Genomic DNA, 13,751 nt, shown 5'->3' with positions numbered 1-13,751 from the left:
TGTTGACCAGGATGGTCTCGATCTCTTGACCTCGTGATCCACCCGCCTCAGCCTCCCAAAGTGCTGGGATTACAGGCGTGAGCCACCGCGCCCGGCCAAGGTAGGATAATTCTTAGAGCCTGGGACTCACCAAGCAGGAGGTCTCTCTGAGGGAGGACGAGTAAAAAGCATGAGTGCCAAGTATTCTTTTCAAGACAGCTTCTAGACTGCTGGTCTTTGCCAAGGGGGAGGGCAGAGCAGAACATCTGCCTCACTTGATTTGCTTTTGTAAGCAAATCAAGAAGCACTTGATTTGCTTCTCCAGGACAAAGACTTAACAGTCCCAGGTCATTTCCTCTCCTTGCAATGATAAGGAGCGAAGCTGAGAGAAAAAAAGAAAGGGAGAAGGAGAAAAGGAGAGAAGGAAGCAAGGAAGAAGAAAGAAAAAGAAGAAGGGAGGGAGGGAAGGAGAGACGTTGTTGAAAGTTTCCATCATCTGTTGCTCTTCATATTGGTCTTAACTCAGAATCTTTGGAATTTGTTCCCTTCCCAAACACAATTACCTGACACAAGAACTTGCAAGACATGACTAAACAAAGAGGCCTTTCAATATGTGATTAAACATAAGTTTGCATAAATTCCCACTAACTCCATCTACTCCCTGCTTATAACATGTTGCCATTCCAATGAATGGATCAGTACCAATAAACTAGTCATTAAATATATCTTGGAAGTTAGTGCTTTCCATTATCTTTTATCCAATTTCAGTAGAATATTCAGAGCAAGAGAGATTCAAAAAATCAGATATTCTGAAGGAAGTAGTATTCAAAACTGGCAGAGGAATCAGGGAAAAAAAAAAACTACTTGATGAGATGACTCTTAAGGGATAGATTAGTATTCAACATGTAGGTGATCATAAGAAAACTTCTAAGAAATATGGATGGTTTTATGCAGAGAATGCTGGAGTTAAGGATGCTGGTAGAAAAGAGGTAAAGATGAGAACGGAAAAATGGGCTCAGGTAGCATTCCCTTTGTGGTCGATCTTGAATGCTGGTAGAACATTTGCACTTAGTTAGGAAGTGTGTACTTAATCATAAACCACTGATTTTTTTTTAATCATGGGAATTACATCATCAACTAGTGTTTTATTAAAGTTAATGAGGCAGCACTTTGAGGCATAGACTGGGGCCAATCAGGAAAAGACTGGGAGCAGAAGAATACACAAAATATTATTATTGTATTAGTCCAGAGAACAGTAGAAATATTTGTGTTGGAAAGATGGGCTTTTGGTGGTAAGAAAAGGAAAGAAAATATGATTTTAAAGAACTGAACAGAAATAAATAACTATGCAAGAATGGTGCTTCTACATTGATAAAACAAGCACTAACATGAATAGGCTATGTAAAGTAAAGTAATCATACATTTAGGAAAGAATAGTTTTGGTTTGCCTTTTAAATCTCTGCAAGACTTGTTCAGTGTTACTAGTAATTTTGTGGATGTGGCCAATGAGTTTTAAAAATCAGGATGACTTGCAGTGATGTATGTTCCTATAGGAAATAATGTTTACAGGTAAATGAATGCTCTGTTCATCTAAGAATATACCAAGTTAAAAATGAAAACTTCAGTACCAGTTAGAAGTATAAGGGATTTTTTTTATCCACTGAACTGATCAAATTATTTTGACTTCTTGTAGGAAAGCATGAAACTTTGTAATCCTTCTCATCAAAAGTTCTGTGGAACTATGAATCCATCCACTCCTGTTAGATTCTATTTTGTTCTTTGCATGGGACATTCTGGTGTATGCTGTGATTAGTGAGGCCTAACTCTGACCAAACTCTAGGTCATTGTATCTCTCAGCACAGTCTCAATAAGAGGCAGTATTAATGTAATATCTAACCAGGCCACAGTGGTATCTAAGCACATGCTATCATATACTGCAGCAGACATTTTTTGAGAGCTGCTCACAGTGCAGGTTCTGGGCTTGGTGGTGATGAGAAGAATGTGAAGACGCTCACAACTGAACGGGGTGCAATCGTATACAATAAAAATACAGAGAGATAGGAAATACGAAGAAAAAGAAAAGAATGAGAGCCCAGCAGGGCAAATTCAGGGCAAATTCATTGTATTTAGTGGACTATGGAGGAGGCTTTCTAAAGACAGTGATGTATCATGTAAAATGTGCAAATGACAACCAGTGCATGTCCTCTTTCCCTCTTCCTATTTTATCCTTTCCTTCCTTTACTTACTGAGATATTTATGAAGTGCCTATCATGCTTAAAGCTCTCTGATAGGAGCTCTGGCTTGCCATCAGACATGAATTCTCCTCTCAAACAACTATGAAAACATTACACTGAGTATGTACACCAAGTAGAAATTAAGTGGTACAACTGAACTGTAAGACAAGCACGGAAGCACAAGACAGAGAAAATGTTAGAAAAGTGGCTAAAAAATAGTACTCTTGATGCCTTGCTGTACTCACTGTTTTGAAAACTGTTACTGAATGCACAAGAAAACATCCCCAGTTATCCATGGAGACACGGCTACATGTGGGCAACAAAGTGACTGGAGATGATCCTGGCCCAGGATACAATGACCAGTTTGCCGCTGGTCATTTATAACCCCCTGAACTGCATAGGAATACACTCCCTGCAACATGTAAATCAAGCTGCGGTATTTTGCTTCTGAGTGAGTTTTTCGAAATCATCTTCTGCAACACTGTTAGCAAGAACCTTTAAAAATAATTTCATGGTTCTGTGTTAGTGCTTTCTTGCTAAAAATGTGAAAGCTAAAGTTGGTTGGTGGACGCAGAAGTCTTACTAGCTTTGAAAAGCTGCTGTGCTTCCTGTTTTACTCTCGTTTATTTCTCTCTTCCTAACCATTGAATCTTAAAGCGCATTCTTTCATTAAGGAGATTCAGCACCCTCTACAGTAGTGGACTGGGAGTCATTAACAGCCTGAAGCGTGTCCGAGGCGTGAGAGATGAGAGTCAGGCTTGTGCAAATGAAATTTTAAACAAATGCTGCATGACTTTTGTATCTTTCTCTTAAACAGTACAAATTTTGGTCGACCATGGAAACAATAATAATATTGAAGTTTAAAATTTAACTTCCTTTACAGGTTATGTCCCATGATTTGATGTCCTATAGATATAAAAACAGTTTTCCTTCTTTCAAAGAATCCTGTTACCCCTCTTAAGTAGGATCTGTGATTCATTTCCATTGTGTTCCCCATTCTTGTGCCAGTCAGCAAAATGAGGCCTGCTTCATCAGTTTTTGGTCTCTGTAGAGTGTTCCTTTATTCAGTGATTAATTACTAGCTTTCTGGTGACTTCTTAGTCTTTTTCTGTATGTTAAAATATTCCATTTCAGAATTTCCTTACTAAGATACAAACACTAAGTGGAACAGAAGTAACTGCAGTTACTTTCTTCCCCAGTCAGTTTGCCTTTCCTACTGAAAATATAATTTAAAAAAAATGTATTAAAAACCATAAAGGTTAAAACTTTAAAATAAATACTAGGCGATTTGTTTCCTCACTGAAACAAATGTAGAGGTTAAAGTGAGAGAAATGTGTTTAAACCTGATATAACTAACAATGTACCCATTTAGTTAGCAATAGTTTTATTTTTAAAAGATGCTGCAAAATGTAAAGATAAATGGCCTCTAAATGTTTTTACTAAATAGAATGAAATATCAAAACCAATACACAGTTTTTTGTTAGGAAACACTGGAATCCACTGCTTTATGTATGCATTAATGGGGCTTCTTGACAAATCACCTGTTAAATTTTAGCTGACAGCTTGTCATATATTAATTATAAATAATTGTAATATATGGCTATCATAATGCATGCAACAAAAAAAATAGGAAAGGTAATTAGAGTATATCCTTTGTTTTCTCCCTTCACTTCTTGCTCATAAGAAAAAAATGACCCAGTGTTTCACTTGGGTTGGGATAGTGCCAATGGTTAATGGAATGCCCCACTCTACTAAAGAATTTAATGGGAATATCCATTTGTCACAGTCGCATGCTGTAATCTCCAGTAGCAGAGCCAATAGAAAATAGCATCGTACCATAACGTCCTCTACACACTGCAGGTGAGGGTGAAATGCGGCAGTCGAGCTGAGCAGTCAGCGGAGAAAGTCTGGCTTTTCTAGGCCTTTCTTTAGTGAAAGATGTGGATTTCTTTTCTTAAAGAGGACGGTGCTGCCTAACAGCAACAAGAGATGCTGCCCTGAAGAAAAAAAGCACATTTCTTTCACATGGAAAAAGAAAGCATAAATGATTGCACAGCATGTCTCAAAATCTCTAAACATCCCCTGGTATACTGGAAGCCCAACTGTTTATAAAGAAATTTGGGGTAGTGGAATCAGAACAGGATGAGATACTCATTTCAATCATCTCCTAGATCTGAGCTTGAGCTTTCAAATCTGCAGAATGGGAGTAACGACACCTAAGCACGCAATGTTACTGGTTGAATCCATAGAACTACATGGGCCAAAAAATTTAGCAGGGCACCTCAATTATTGTCTTCTTTTCTTCTTCACAACTGAAGTTGAATTTAATGGTGGTCTGGCTACTTTATTATTTATTTCTTTATTTTCGAGATGGAGTCTGGCTCTATTGCCCAGGCTAGAGGGCAGCAAAATGGAGTGGCACCATCTCCACTCACTGCAACCTCCACCTCCTGGCTTCAAGCCATTCTCCTGCCTCAGCCTCCCAAATAGCTGGGATTACAGGCATGTGCCACCATGCCTGGATAATTTTTGTATTTTTAGTAGAGATGGGGTTTCACTATGTTGGCCAGGCTGGTCTCGAACACCTGACCTCAGGTGATCCACCTTTCTTGGCCTTCCAAAGTGCTGGAATTACAGGTGTGAGCCACGGCACCTAGCTTTTATCTTTCTTATGTGCTAGTTCTGTTCGGCCAAAGGAAGCTACTGAGAAATGCTGTATACCTTAACTTTGAAAAACACTCTCTCAAAAGTAACACTTGTAGAAGTGAATATTTAGGTTATTTGAAGATGAAAAATTATTGTTTCACTTATGTATGTAGATCAAATTAATAAAGTATATTAGACATAACCTAATACCTATAGGGAAAGGTCTCAGGGTATTAGTGTTTTATGAAATTCCTCACTATTTTCAGAACATGTCACTTGAATCTATGCTGTTTCTCCATTTAGCTGGATTTTATAAAAACCACTGTAGTCCTCACAAAGGAAATATGATTTGCAACAATTTATTCCATACCTTGGTTAATAATTTATCATCATGATAGAAGTGAAAATATTGGATTTGAAGTCAAACTGATGTAGGTTCAAAATGCTAGCTTGGCCACTCACTGTGTCAGCTTGGGCAAATTTTCCTCTCTCATTCTGTTTCCTCACTTATATAATGAGGGTAATACTTAACCAGCAAGGCAGTGGCTTTCAAACTTTTAATCACTAGCCACATGATCAGAAAGGAAGTTTTGCAAAACAATACTTAGTACATATGATGTACTCTGTGTTCTTTCCTACTTTTCTTTCATTTCAGAAATTGTTCATGACCCACTAGATTTACAACCCACATGAGGTCATGATGTGTCTTTTCAAAAATGGGTGAACTATGACAACATGCTTAGCAGGATGCTTAGTACATAATTCAAGTGTAACAACTGATTACTATTATTGTCATCATGATTATTTTTAGTCTCCTGTTAGGATGCCTCATGATAAATGAGAATAAATCTTCCAAGTACTTCTAGGAACTAACTCCTTTGGATGGGGTCCAAAACAGACTCATACTCATCGTATGCTGAATTATGCACTAGAGGGGGTTGTGCTATAGCAAAGCTCCTATGTGCTATTTATCACAGAATGTTAGAGTTAGAAGGGAACTAAGAAAATGTCTTGTCCTATTGCTTCATTTTTCCTTCATCTAAGCACGTAGAATTTTTAAATATTCTGTATGTATTGCTCATTGATAAGCTGGAAAACTGGCTTCTTTGATCCAGAACTTGGAGGTGATGAATAGTGGGATAGAGGGCACTGGATCCTGATATCTGAGTTCTTGTCCTGCTTCTGCCACCAAATAGTTGGATGATTTTTAAATTCTCAGGGTCTTCATTTCTTTACCTGTAAAAATGAGGTAATTTCAACAAAAGATTATCCTGCTTCTGAATTTTTTTGATCTAAAATTCCCACATGGTAAACCAGTTTAGAAGTTTGCTACTGGCTGCAGCATGAGGACGCTCTTTTGTGGCAAATCTGCTCTGAATATATAACGCGTGTGTAGCAGGCTGTTCCAATGACTACCCTGATGTGCAGAGAAACTTTGGCTTCTCTATGGGCTGTATCTCCTGTTCTGCAGCAGCATCACCCTGAATAATTCAGTCTCATTTGTATAATAATAACTTAGATTCTCCAGTCACCTCAACCCATCCCTACTTCTTTCTCTAAGATGTTTGGTTGTAAAGAGATAACAACATCTAGGACTTTATGGTGTCAGAAAAGTTGGGCTTGTGCCATTTACTTGTACTGTCCTCTGTATCCTCTGATTTCTGGGTCCCTTTTCTATTTGCTTGTTGGCTCTCCTTGGTAACAATCATTGCTAAGTTTTCTAGCTAGTTTAAATTGCTACCAGTGGTGAAAGATGATATTTCCTCAACTATGTTCCCCGATAGCAGTCAGACTGACCAGCTGGGTCTTAAATGAGGTCAGATCTGCAGGCAGAGGGATACTTTTCTTTCCCCCAAAGGTAACAGCAAAGGAATATTATGGTTTTCAAAACTTTCTGTTTCTCTAACCTGCAAGTTTGAATAAGGAAAGTGGGATCACCAGTTTCTGGGGGAGCAGGTGGCAATGAGAAAGCTAAGTAGGAGTTTACATCTTGGGTGGAAGCACCTGTGGAGAGGCTCAACTTTCTGGCTCCATCTTTAGAGCACAAGGGACAGGTGTCCATCATCATTGCACAGCTTTTCAGCTCCTGTGAAATCAGAATGATTGGCGGGCAAACCTAGCTTGGAGGCTTACACAGGAATTGATTTCTTCCTGATTTTCACTGTGACACTAACCATAAAAAACAAAAAAACAAAAAGCCAAGCGAGACTCATGCCAGGTTGGTCCTCCCCCTCCCTCAAATTGCTGGAAAACTGAACTTCGTTTAGAAAGATTCCTTTCAAAAATGTGTGACTTCTTTTTGGAGCACATAGGGGGCAGAGGATTACTGACCAATCCCCGCGTGGCTTTCAGGAGCGCAGCATGCAGATGGTGGAAATAAATGGGCAGCGTGAGACAACAGTCAGGATGCTGGATCATTAAGTCAAATCTAAGGGGGGCGTGCTTACCTTTGCTCTTTCAAAGAAAGCCTGGAATCTGCAGGAATAAGTATCGCGTGTGTATGCTGGTCTGAACACGGAATGAGCAATGGAGGTGTCTGGTGAGCCCTAGCTTTACTTTATTTAACCTTTCTGAACAAGTTTCTAATAAATTTTGATGGGCCAACTGCCAATGATGGCTTCCAGCTGCTGACTTCTTCCACATGCTGGAGACCCTATGAGTAGTAAAGAAGGTTAAAATCCATCCCGTAGCTAACATACACAGTACACCTTAGTCACCCTGGGTTCTGTGGATGAAGAGTGCACAGCCCAACAACTGGGTGCTAGTCTAGGGAGTGGGTGTTATAGTGTCCTTCAGAGAAGCTGAGGAGCACTGCATTTCCAACATCATAAAAGCAAGTCTCATGAAAGCAAAACAAGTTATTACACTAGGATTTTGATACAATACTTCCCTGTCTTCCTCTTTGCCTTCAAAGTAGATCCTACAAGCATCCTCGAAGGAGGCTGCCAAGGTGAACTGGGGCGGACACAAACTGTGTCTCATCAAAGCACGCTCCCTATATTATTATCACTGCTGTGAATAGGGCGCGACCAGCATTTTTTCCTTCTTTGCGCTGGGACGCAGAGCAGGAAGCGCCCGGGTGTGCATCTCTTAGGAGATAAGTGAATCGGTTGAAGAGGGTCTTTTCTGGCCTGGTGGATGGATGCTGGGGAGTGACGTCACCCTGCCCCCTCCTCTGGTGTGTGTGTGTGTGTGGGTGTGTGTGTGGGTGGGTGTGTGGTGCCTCCTACCACCTCTCCTGCCTGCCCCTCCTTCATCCAGCTCTTTGGTCTTTTCAGTGGGTCAGTGGTCCAGATTCAGGGAGTCGCCAGCGGGCGCAGCAGGCCCGGCTCTCCCCGCATCCGGGCGCACCCACACTCACACTCACGCGCAGGCAACGCACACACACAATCCCCCAGCGCTGGAGCACAGCGATGCCGTGGGATCCCCAGCACGTTACGAGGATTTTAGAAATCACCCAGACAAGGAAACAAAGAGAGAAGCCTTTCCAATTACTTTCCTGAGCTTTTTCGTTTAATTTCCCCACCAAACCACCTCGTCTGCCGCCGTAACTACCAGGTTCACGCCAGGTCCAAGCACTGGGCTGGGCTGGCCACCCCACCTCCCGGCCCTTGACTCGGCTCGGGCCCTTTCTCAGGGTCGCCTCGCACCCCTCTCCCCCCGCGAGCCTCAGTTTCTGGTTACCTCGCGTGCGCTTCACTTTTGGGGGGAAGAAGAGAAGAAGGGGAGGGAGGCACCGAGGGGGGCAGCGAGTTGCTATTTGTGGCCAAAGAATCCGCTTTAAAAGAGGCAGCAGGAAGGAGGAAACAAGAGAGGCGGAGGGAGGAGAGGAGACGCGGCCCCGGACCCCCCAGCCGCGAGCGGCGGAGCATCGAGGAGCGGGAGGAGGAGGAGGAGGGAGAGGAGACAAACAGCGGCGGCGGCGGCGGCGGCGGCGAGAGAAGCGGGCGCAGGGCGAGCAGGAGGAGCGAGAGGAGGAGAAACCGCCGCGGAAGCCGCGGTCTCTGAAGGGCCAAGAGGACGGCCCGGGAAGAGGAGGAGGAGGAGGAGGAGGAGGAGGCGGAGGAGGAGGAGGAGAAGGGGATAGGGGTGGAGGGAGGGCGGGGGGACGCGCTCCCTCGGATGCTGGATTTCGGGTTTTTGGACTCACTCGCTGACTCTCTTCCACTTCCTCGCTCTGGACTGGGCTGGCCGCACGAGGGCTGGGCGGCGGCGGCGACCAGGGGGGCTTCCGCGGCGGCGGCCGCTGCTCCGCGGGATTAAATTGGCCGCCCGGAGGCGGCGGCGCTGGCTGCGCTGCCGTGGCGGGGCGCGAAGGCGCTGGAGGAAAGTGCTGGTGGCGGCGCGGGAGGCGGTGGCGGCGGCTGCCCGGAGCCAACATGACCAGGTAAGTCCCGGGAACTGACCCGGGCCGCCCCGTGTGTCCTCCAGTCTTGCTGCTCGGGGTTCGCCTTGCCCCCGGCTCCGGCTGCCGGCGCCTCCCCGGCCGGAGCGACAGGCTCCCGTTTCCGCGAGCCCCGCGCCCGGGCACGGAGCGCACAGTTTGCTCCTCTGCACCTCCCGGGGCAGAGGTCCTCCCCTGCAGGGCTCACTTCTCGCCTGAAGCCTCAGAACCGCGGAGAGGCGATTCTAGAGAATGGGGGTGTCCGGGTATGTGTGTGTGTGTGCGACCCCCGCTCTCTCCTCCTAGGGTGGGCGTAGTACTGGGGGAAATGGTGGAGCGGTGGGGCAGTCCACCCTTACCCGGGGATTCTGCCACCGCCTTTTTTAAAGGCAGGGATTACTGTTTTAAGGAGGGCACATTACGGTGAGGGGGCGATTTCTTTTTCTTTCTTTCCTCTGAACTAGTGGGGAGAAGGAGAAATAGCAGGAATCAAAGTCTTCGCGGCTGCCATAGAGGAGGGGGATTGTTTGGGAGACCGTTCCATGGCAGAATCAGAGCTCGCAGTTCAGCTGCGGGAATCTGGTGTGCTTAACGCACACATTCATTCCGTAGGGAAGGGAACGCATAATTTATAATGAAGAGTCAAAGTTGTAGGAAACAATTTTAAAAAGAAAGCCACGAACAAACCAAATATGCTTTGCTTTCCCATAGATTTATTGTAGCTTTTACATAGGTGTGTAGAAAACTTGCATTGCTTCTCTGGACGTTGATTTTCATTTAAAATCACTAACAGGTGAAGTCAGTTTTTAAGTCTTAGGCTTAGTGAATCTTGAACACCAGGTGTGAAGTTGGCTTTCATTAATTGGGTGTTCGAGATAGTAGTTCCATTCTCCAAAACCAGGACTATCAAGGATCCACTTGTATTGTTTCCAGTTCGCCTCCCAGTCCGCTACTTGCCAAATATCTCCTCTGTGTTCTAAAATTCTCAGAGTAATCCCCCGCAGCCTAATCTACTGTTCGCACCTTAATTATCTGGGAAGATTCCTGAGGGATTGTTCAACCTGTATTTTCTCTTAAAGTTTCATATATATGTTTATATATATATATATATATATATATATATATATATATATATATATATATATATGCCCAAAGACAGTGCCAGGGACTTAACAGAGTGGAGCTCATGCATTTTGAACCTCTCAGAGGCTAGTAACTGCTTATAACTTGAGACAGATTTTCCGTAAGATTTACTGAGCTACAAATGTGGACTTTACCCTTTGGTGTATTTTTTTCTAACTATCCTGTAGTACATCTGTGGGGAGTAAGCTCAACCATAGATACTCCTGACCATTTTGACTATTTTTTCTCTGTTTCAAAGTGCACGCACCAGCCGCTCAACTTGAGTAAAAACAAGGATGATATACCAAGACTTGAAACATTGTAATTTAAAGGGATCCGTAGATGATAATAACTTAAAGATTAAGTTGTATATGTAATATGATAATATACAGGAAAAGGCTTAGCATCTTACTTTGAATGTATATTCTGTGTTATGCCACAGATAGTATAGCAAAAATAACACATTTTTCAATGCTCCATGTCTGACTTGCTGAAACAGACATCCTAAATGGACAATAAAATTTTGCCTACCTCCCACATTCCATAATTATGTACTGTACTTTGCTTTTCAATGGAGCCAGCAATTCTGTGGCAGATTTCTTAAATTCACCCTCATGCTATCAGCTATTATTGTACTTTCAAAGTGTGAAATTGACAAGCTGGTCAGTTTCATGAATTCAGCTGTCAGATTGTGTCCAGTTAAAAATTGCTAAAAGCTGTAAATGTGCCTGCCTGGAATTTTCTTTTGTGAAGGAAGGACAGCAAGGAGATGGGGGATTAATGGGTGTTATTAATTGTAGATCTTTTACAATAGGTGCACTCCAGTGTAAGTTGTATCACTGGCTGTTATTGGGAAATAGTTAGATTTTTACTCCTGTAAAAGTGGCATTCAATTTTCATCTGTATCTTATTTTAAATATTGAGTACTTTACATAGAAATCATCTGTTCTTATGGCCCTCAGTAATAGGAATAAGAATCAAAAAGGAACAGTACCTCTCAAATATATTTTAATAACGTTGAGTAATATATTACTTTTGCATGACACGTAAAGAGGTGGATGAATTAAACATTTTATTGTGTAGGTTATGTAACACAGATTCTTCTTGTGCCAGAGCAGTTGTGCAGTTACTCAAGTAATGAAATGCAGCAATTTATTTTAATATATGTGCATTAGGTAGATAACCATCGATGTAAAACTGCTTAAAGTATTAAACACTGTGATTTGATTTGCCTTTTAAGATTGACACTCATTTAAATCCAGAATATCTCAAAGTCTAGAACTAAGAATTGGAATCCCCTCATCTGCTGCTATTTGCTAAGCCACTAGGGGCCTGTATAACTGTTCTTATATCTAGGAGGTATCCTGGTATGGCATGCAAACCCTTCCTAGAGAGACATTAAAAAAGAAAATTCAAGTAGGCATTCCCCAAGTTTTTGTTTTTGTTTTTTGTTTTTCTTTTTAATGCATTAACTCATACTCTGATACTAGCTATAGACGATGATTGAAGACTGCTATTTCAAGAATAGTATTTAGGGCTTTTCTGACACTATGATTTTTCATATAGAGTGTGAAAAATAGGAAAGAGAAGTGGTATTGGTGCAAATTCATATGTGATTCCAGTTCTCAGTGTATGGCAAAGATAAACAAGAAGGAACATTAATAATTTTTCTTTATTGGACTGATAAGGATGTTATTTGCATAATGTAGGGTTAAAAGATAAATGAAGCAAAATTACTTTAAGGGAAGTGTAGGCATAGATTAATGGTGTGATTAAACTAGCTTTGTAAGCACTGTACAAGTTTGTATGGAAGGAGAATCTGAGGCTGCGACCACAGTTTAGTCAGCATTTGAGGGACCTGGTCTGAAGACGCTATACATTTTTAAGTGTCAGTTTCACAGATTTGAAATCGACCAGCCATGGCAATCTTGAGAGACATTAGGCAATAAGGTCAAGTATACTTAAACTGTTCTTTTGTTGATTTTCAGTTTTTCAAACTGACAAGGGTGACTATTTGTAAAAGAGCACAACTGTAAGTATTTGCATATTGGATTTCCTTCAGGCCAAACCTGATATATCAAACTATTGGACAGTTCTATTTTTAAAAGGATTCTATGGGCAAATGAGAATTCATTAACACAATCACATATGAAAAGTATCATTTCAAGAAAGGTCAATATTTCAAAGGTGATTGTATTTTAAAACTATCCTTTAGTTTACCCTTTATTTTAAAACAACCTTTCTTTAGTTTCATTGTGTATTTGTGGGTGGTATAAGAATTGAATGTGTGTGTGTGTGTGGGGGGGGGTTTCTCTAACTTGTGATCCTAGGAGCATGAGACTTTTAGGTTTACACTTAAAGTATCTATGCAGGTAACCTTTAATCATGGTACCTTTTTAATTCCCAAAAGTTTCCAGGAATCTCGAAAATGAACTTTACGTTTGTTGTAGTGTACTCAACATAGTGGTCACAAAATATGCAGGATTTGTATTACATGCCCAGCTATATGAAGTGCTAAATATAAAGATATAATTATCCAGTTTTCCCAGAGTATTCAAAGACTGCTTTACATTTTCTTATTTTCTTAAAGTGACAGCAGTTACATGTGATTTAAGCCAAATTTATTCTGAATCTCTTAACTGCCTTATGGAGTTATTTGCCTTTTTTGTTGTTATTTCATCCTTCTACTGTTTAGTTTCTTAGAAAAATCTTTTAGGAAAGCTACTTACTTGTGATGGCACAAAGGCAACTTGCTGCCTCAAGCAAAATCAGTGTTTTAAAACATTCCTTTTTATATTATCAGCAATTTGCCAAGAAAGAGCAGAGGAAAGACTTATTCTCTCTGTGAACTGCAAGATTGGGAATTCCTATATAACACATCAGCTGAAGAAATCTGATAATGTGGAAGAAGATTGCTTAGAAGGGATTTGTCAGTAAATTTCATTTGAACAAGCATCACTTGTTTAAGCTTCTGTAATTTCATGGCGCAGTGACATTTCTACCAAAGGATAGGTTGCTTTGGGATATATTTTCTATATGGGTAATCTCATTTGCTTCTAATTAGTAGTTGGTAACACTTATTAAAATATCATGCTTGGCTTCCATTTGTTTCCACAAAGTGTCCAAATTCTCTCCCTTTTTAAACGAACTAAAAATGCATTTCAGCTTTCCACAATTAAGGCCTTAAGAAAGATAGCTAAAAGAATATATGACTTATGCTTCCTGGTTGTTCATTATATGAAATTATAGCCTTAGATGTAAAAGTTCAGCATTTTCTTTGCGTCATAAGTCTTAGGAAGGTCAAAGAGCAAACGCTTATATGTTACAGCAGTCTCTGACCTAATGTAACCTAAACAATAATGTCATCACAATGGCGCTAGACTGGA

The 13,751-nt window shown here is 41.4% G+C and overlaps 2 protein-coding genes across 49 annotated transcripts in view; one reads left to right on the top strand and one right to left on the bottom strand.

Annotated features, from left to right (window-relative positions):
- Positions 1 to 9,679, bottom strand: part of LOC108314930 (uncharacterized proline-rich protein-like) — a 312,726-nt gene extending 303,047 nt beyond the window's left edge. The window contains exons 1-2 of one of the 2 annotated variants that reach the window (XM_037744107.1): positions 9,010 to 9,679; positions 3,677 to 4,210 (exon numbers count right to left, since the gene is read on the bottom strand). In XM_037744107.1, coding sequence (XP_037600035.1) covers positions 4,187 to 4,210; positions 9,010 to 9,240 — 255 coding nt within the window. In that variant the 5' untranslated portion in view covers positions 9,241 to 9,679 and the 3' untranslated portion in view covers positions 3,677 to 4,186. Of the gene's footprint in view, positions 1 to 3,676; positions 4,211 to 9,009 lie in introns of those variants that run through there. The other variant, XR_005202734.1, reaches the window with a different exon arrangement.
- PTPRD (protein tyrosine phosphatase receptor type D) overlaps positions 1 to 13,751 on the top strand; it is a 2,344,803-nt gene that overhangs the window by 1,785,006 nt on the left and 546,046 nt on the right. Inside the window, exon 11 of one of the 47 annotated variants that reach the window (XM_037744081.1) lies at positions 12,354 to 12,397. The exons of 44 other annotated variants lie outside the window; for them this stretch is intronic. The gene's annotated coding sequence lies outside the window, so the exon portion shown is untranslated. Of the gene's footprint in view, positions 1 to 9,103; positions 9,247 to 12,353; positions 12,398 to 13,751 lie in introns of those variants that run through there. 2 more of the 47 variants (XM_017544036.2, XM_037744082.1) reach the window with 2 other exon arrangements.

Source organism: Cebus imitator, unplaced genomic scaffold (genome assembly GCF_001604975.1).
Source record: "Cebus imitator isolate Cc_AM_T3 unplaced genomic scaffold, Cebus_imitator-1.0 Scaffold164, whole genome shotgun sequence".
NCBI classification, from domain to species: Eukaryota; Metazoa; Chordata; class Mammalia; order Primates; family Cebidae; genus Cebus; species Cebus imitator.
Note: the sequence above shows the minus strand (reverse complement) of the source record. Positions and strands in the feature narration are given on the sequence as shown.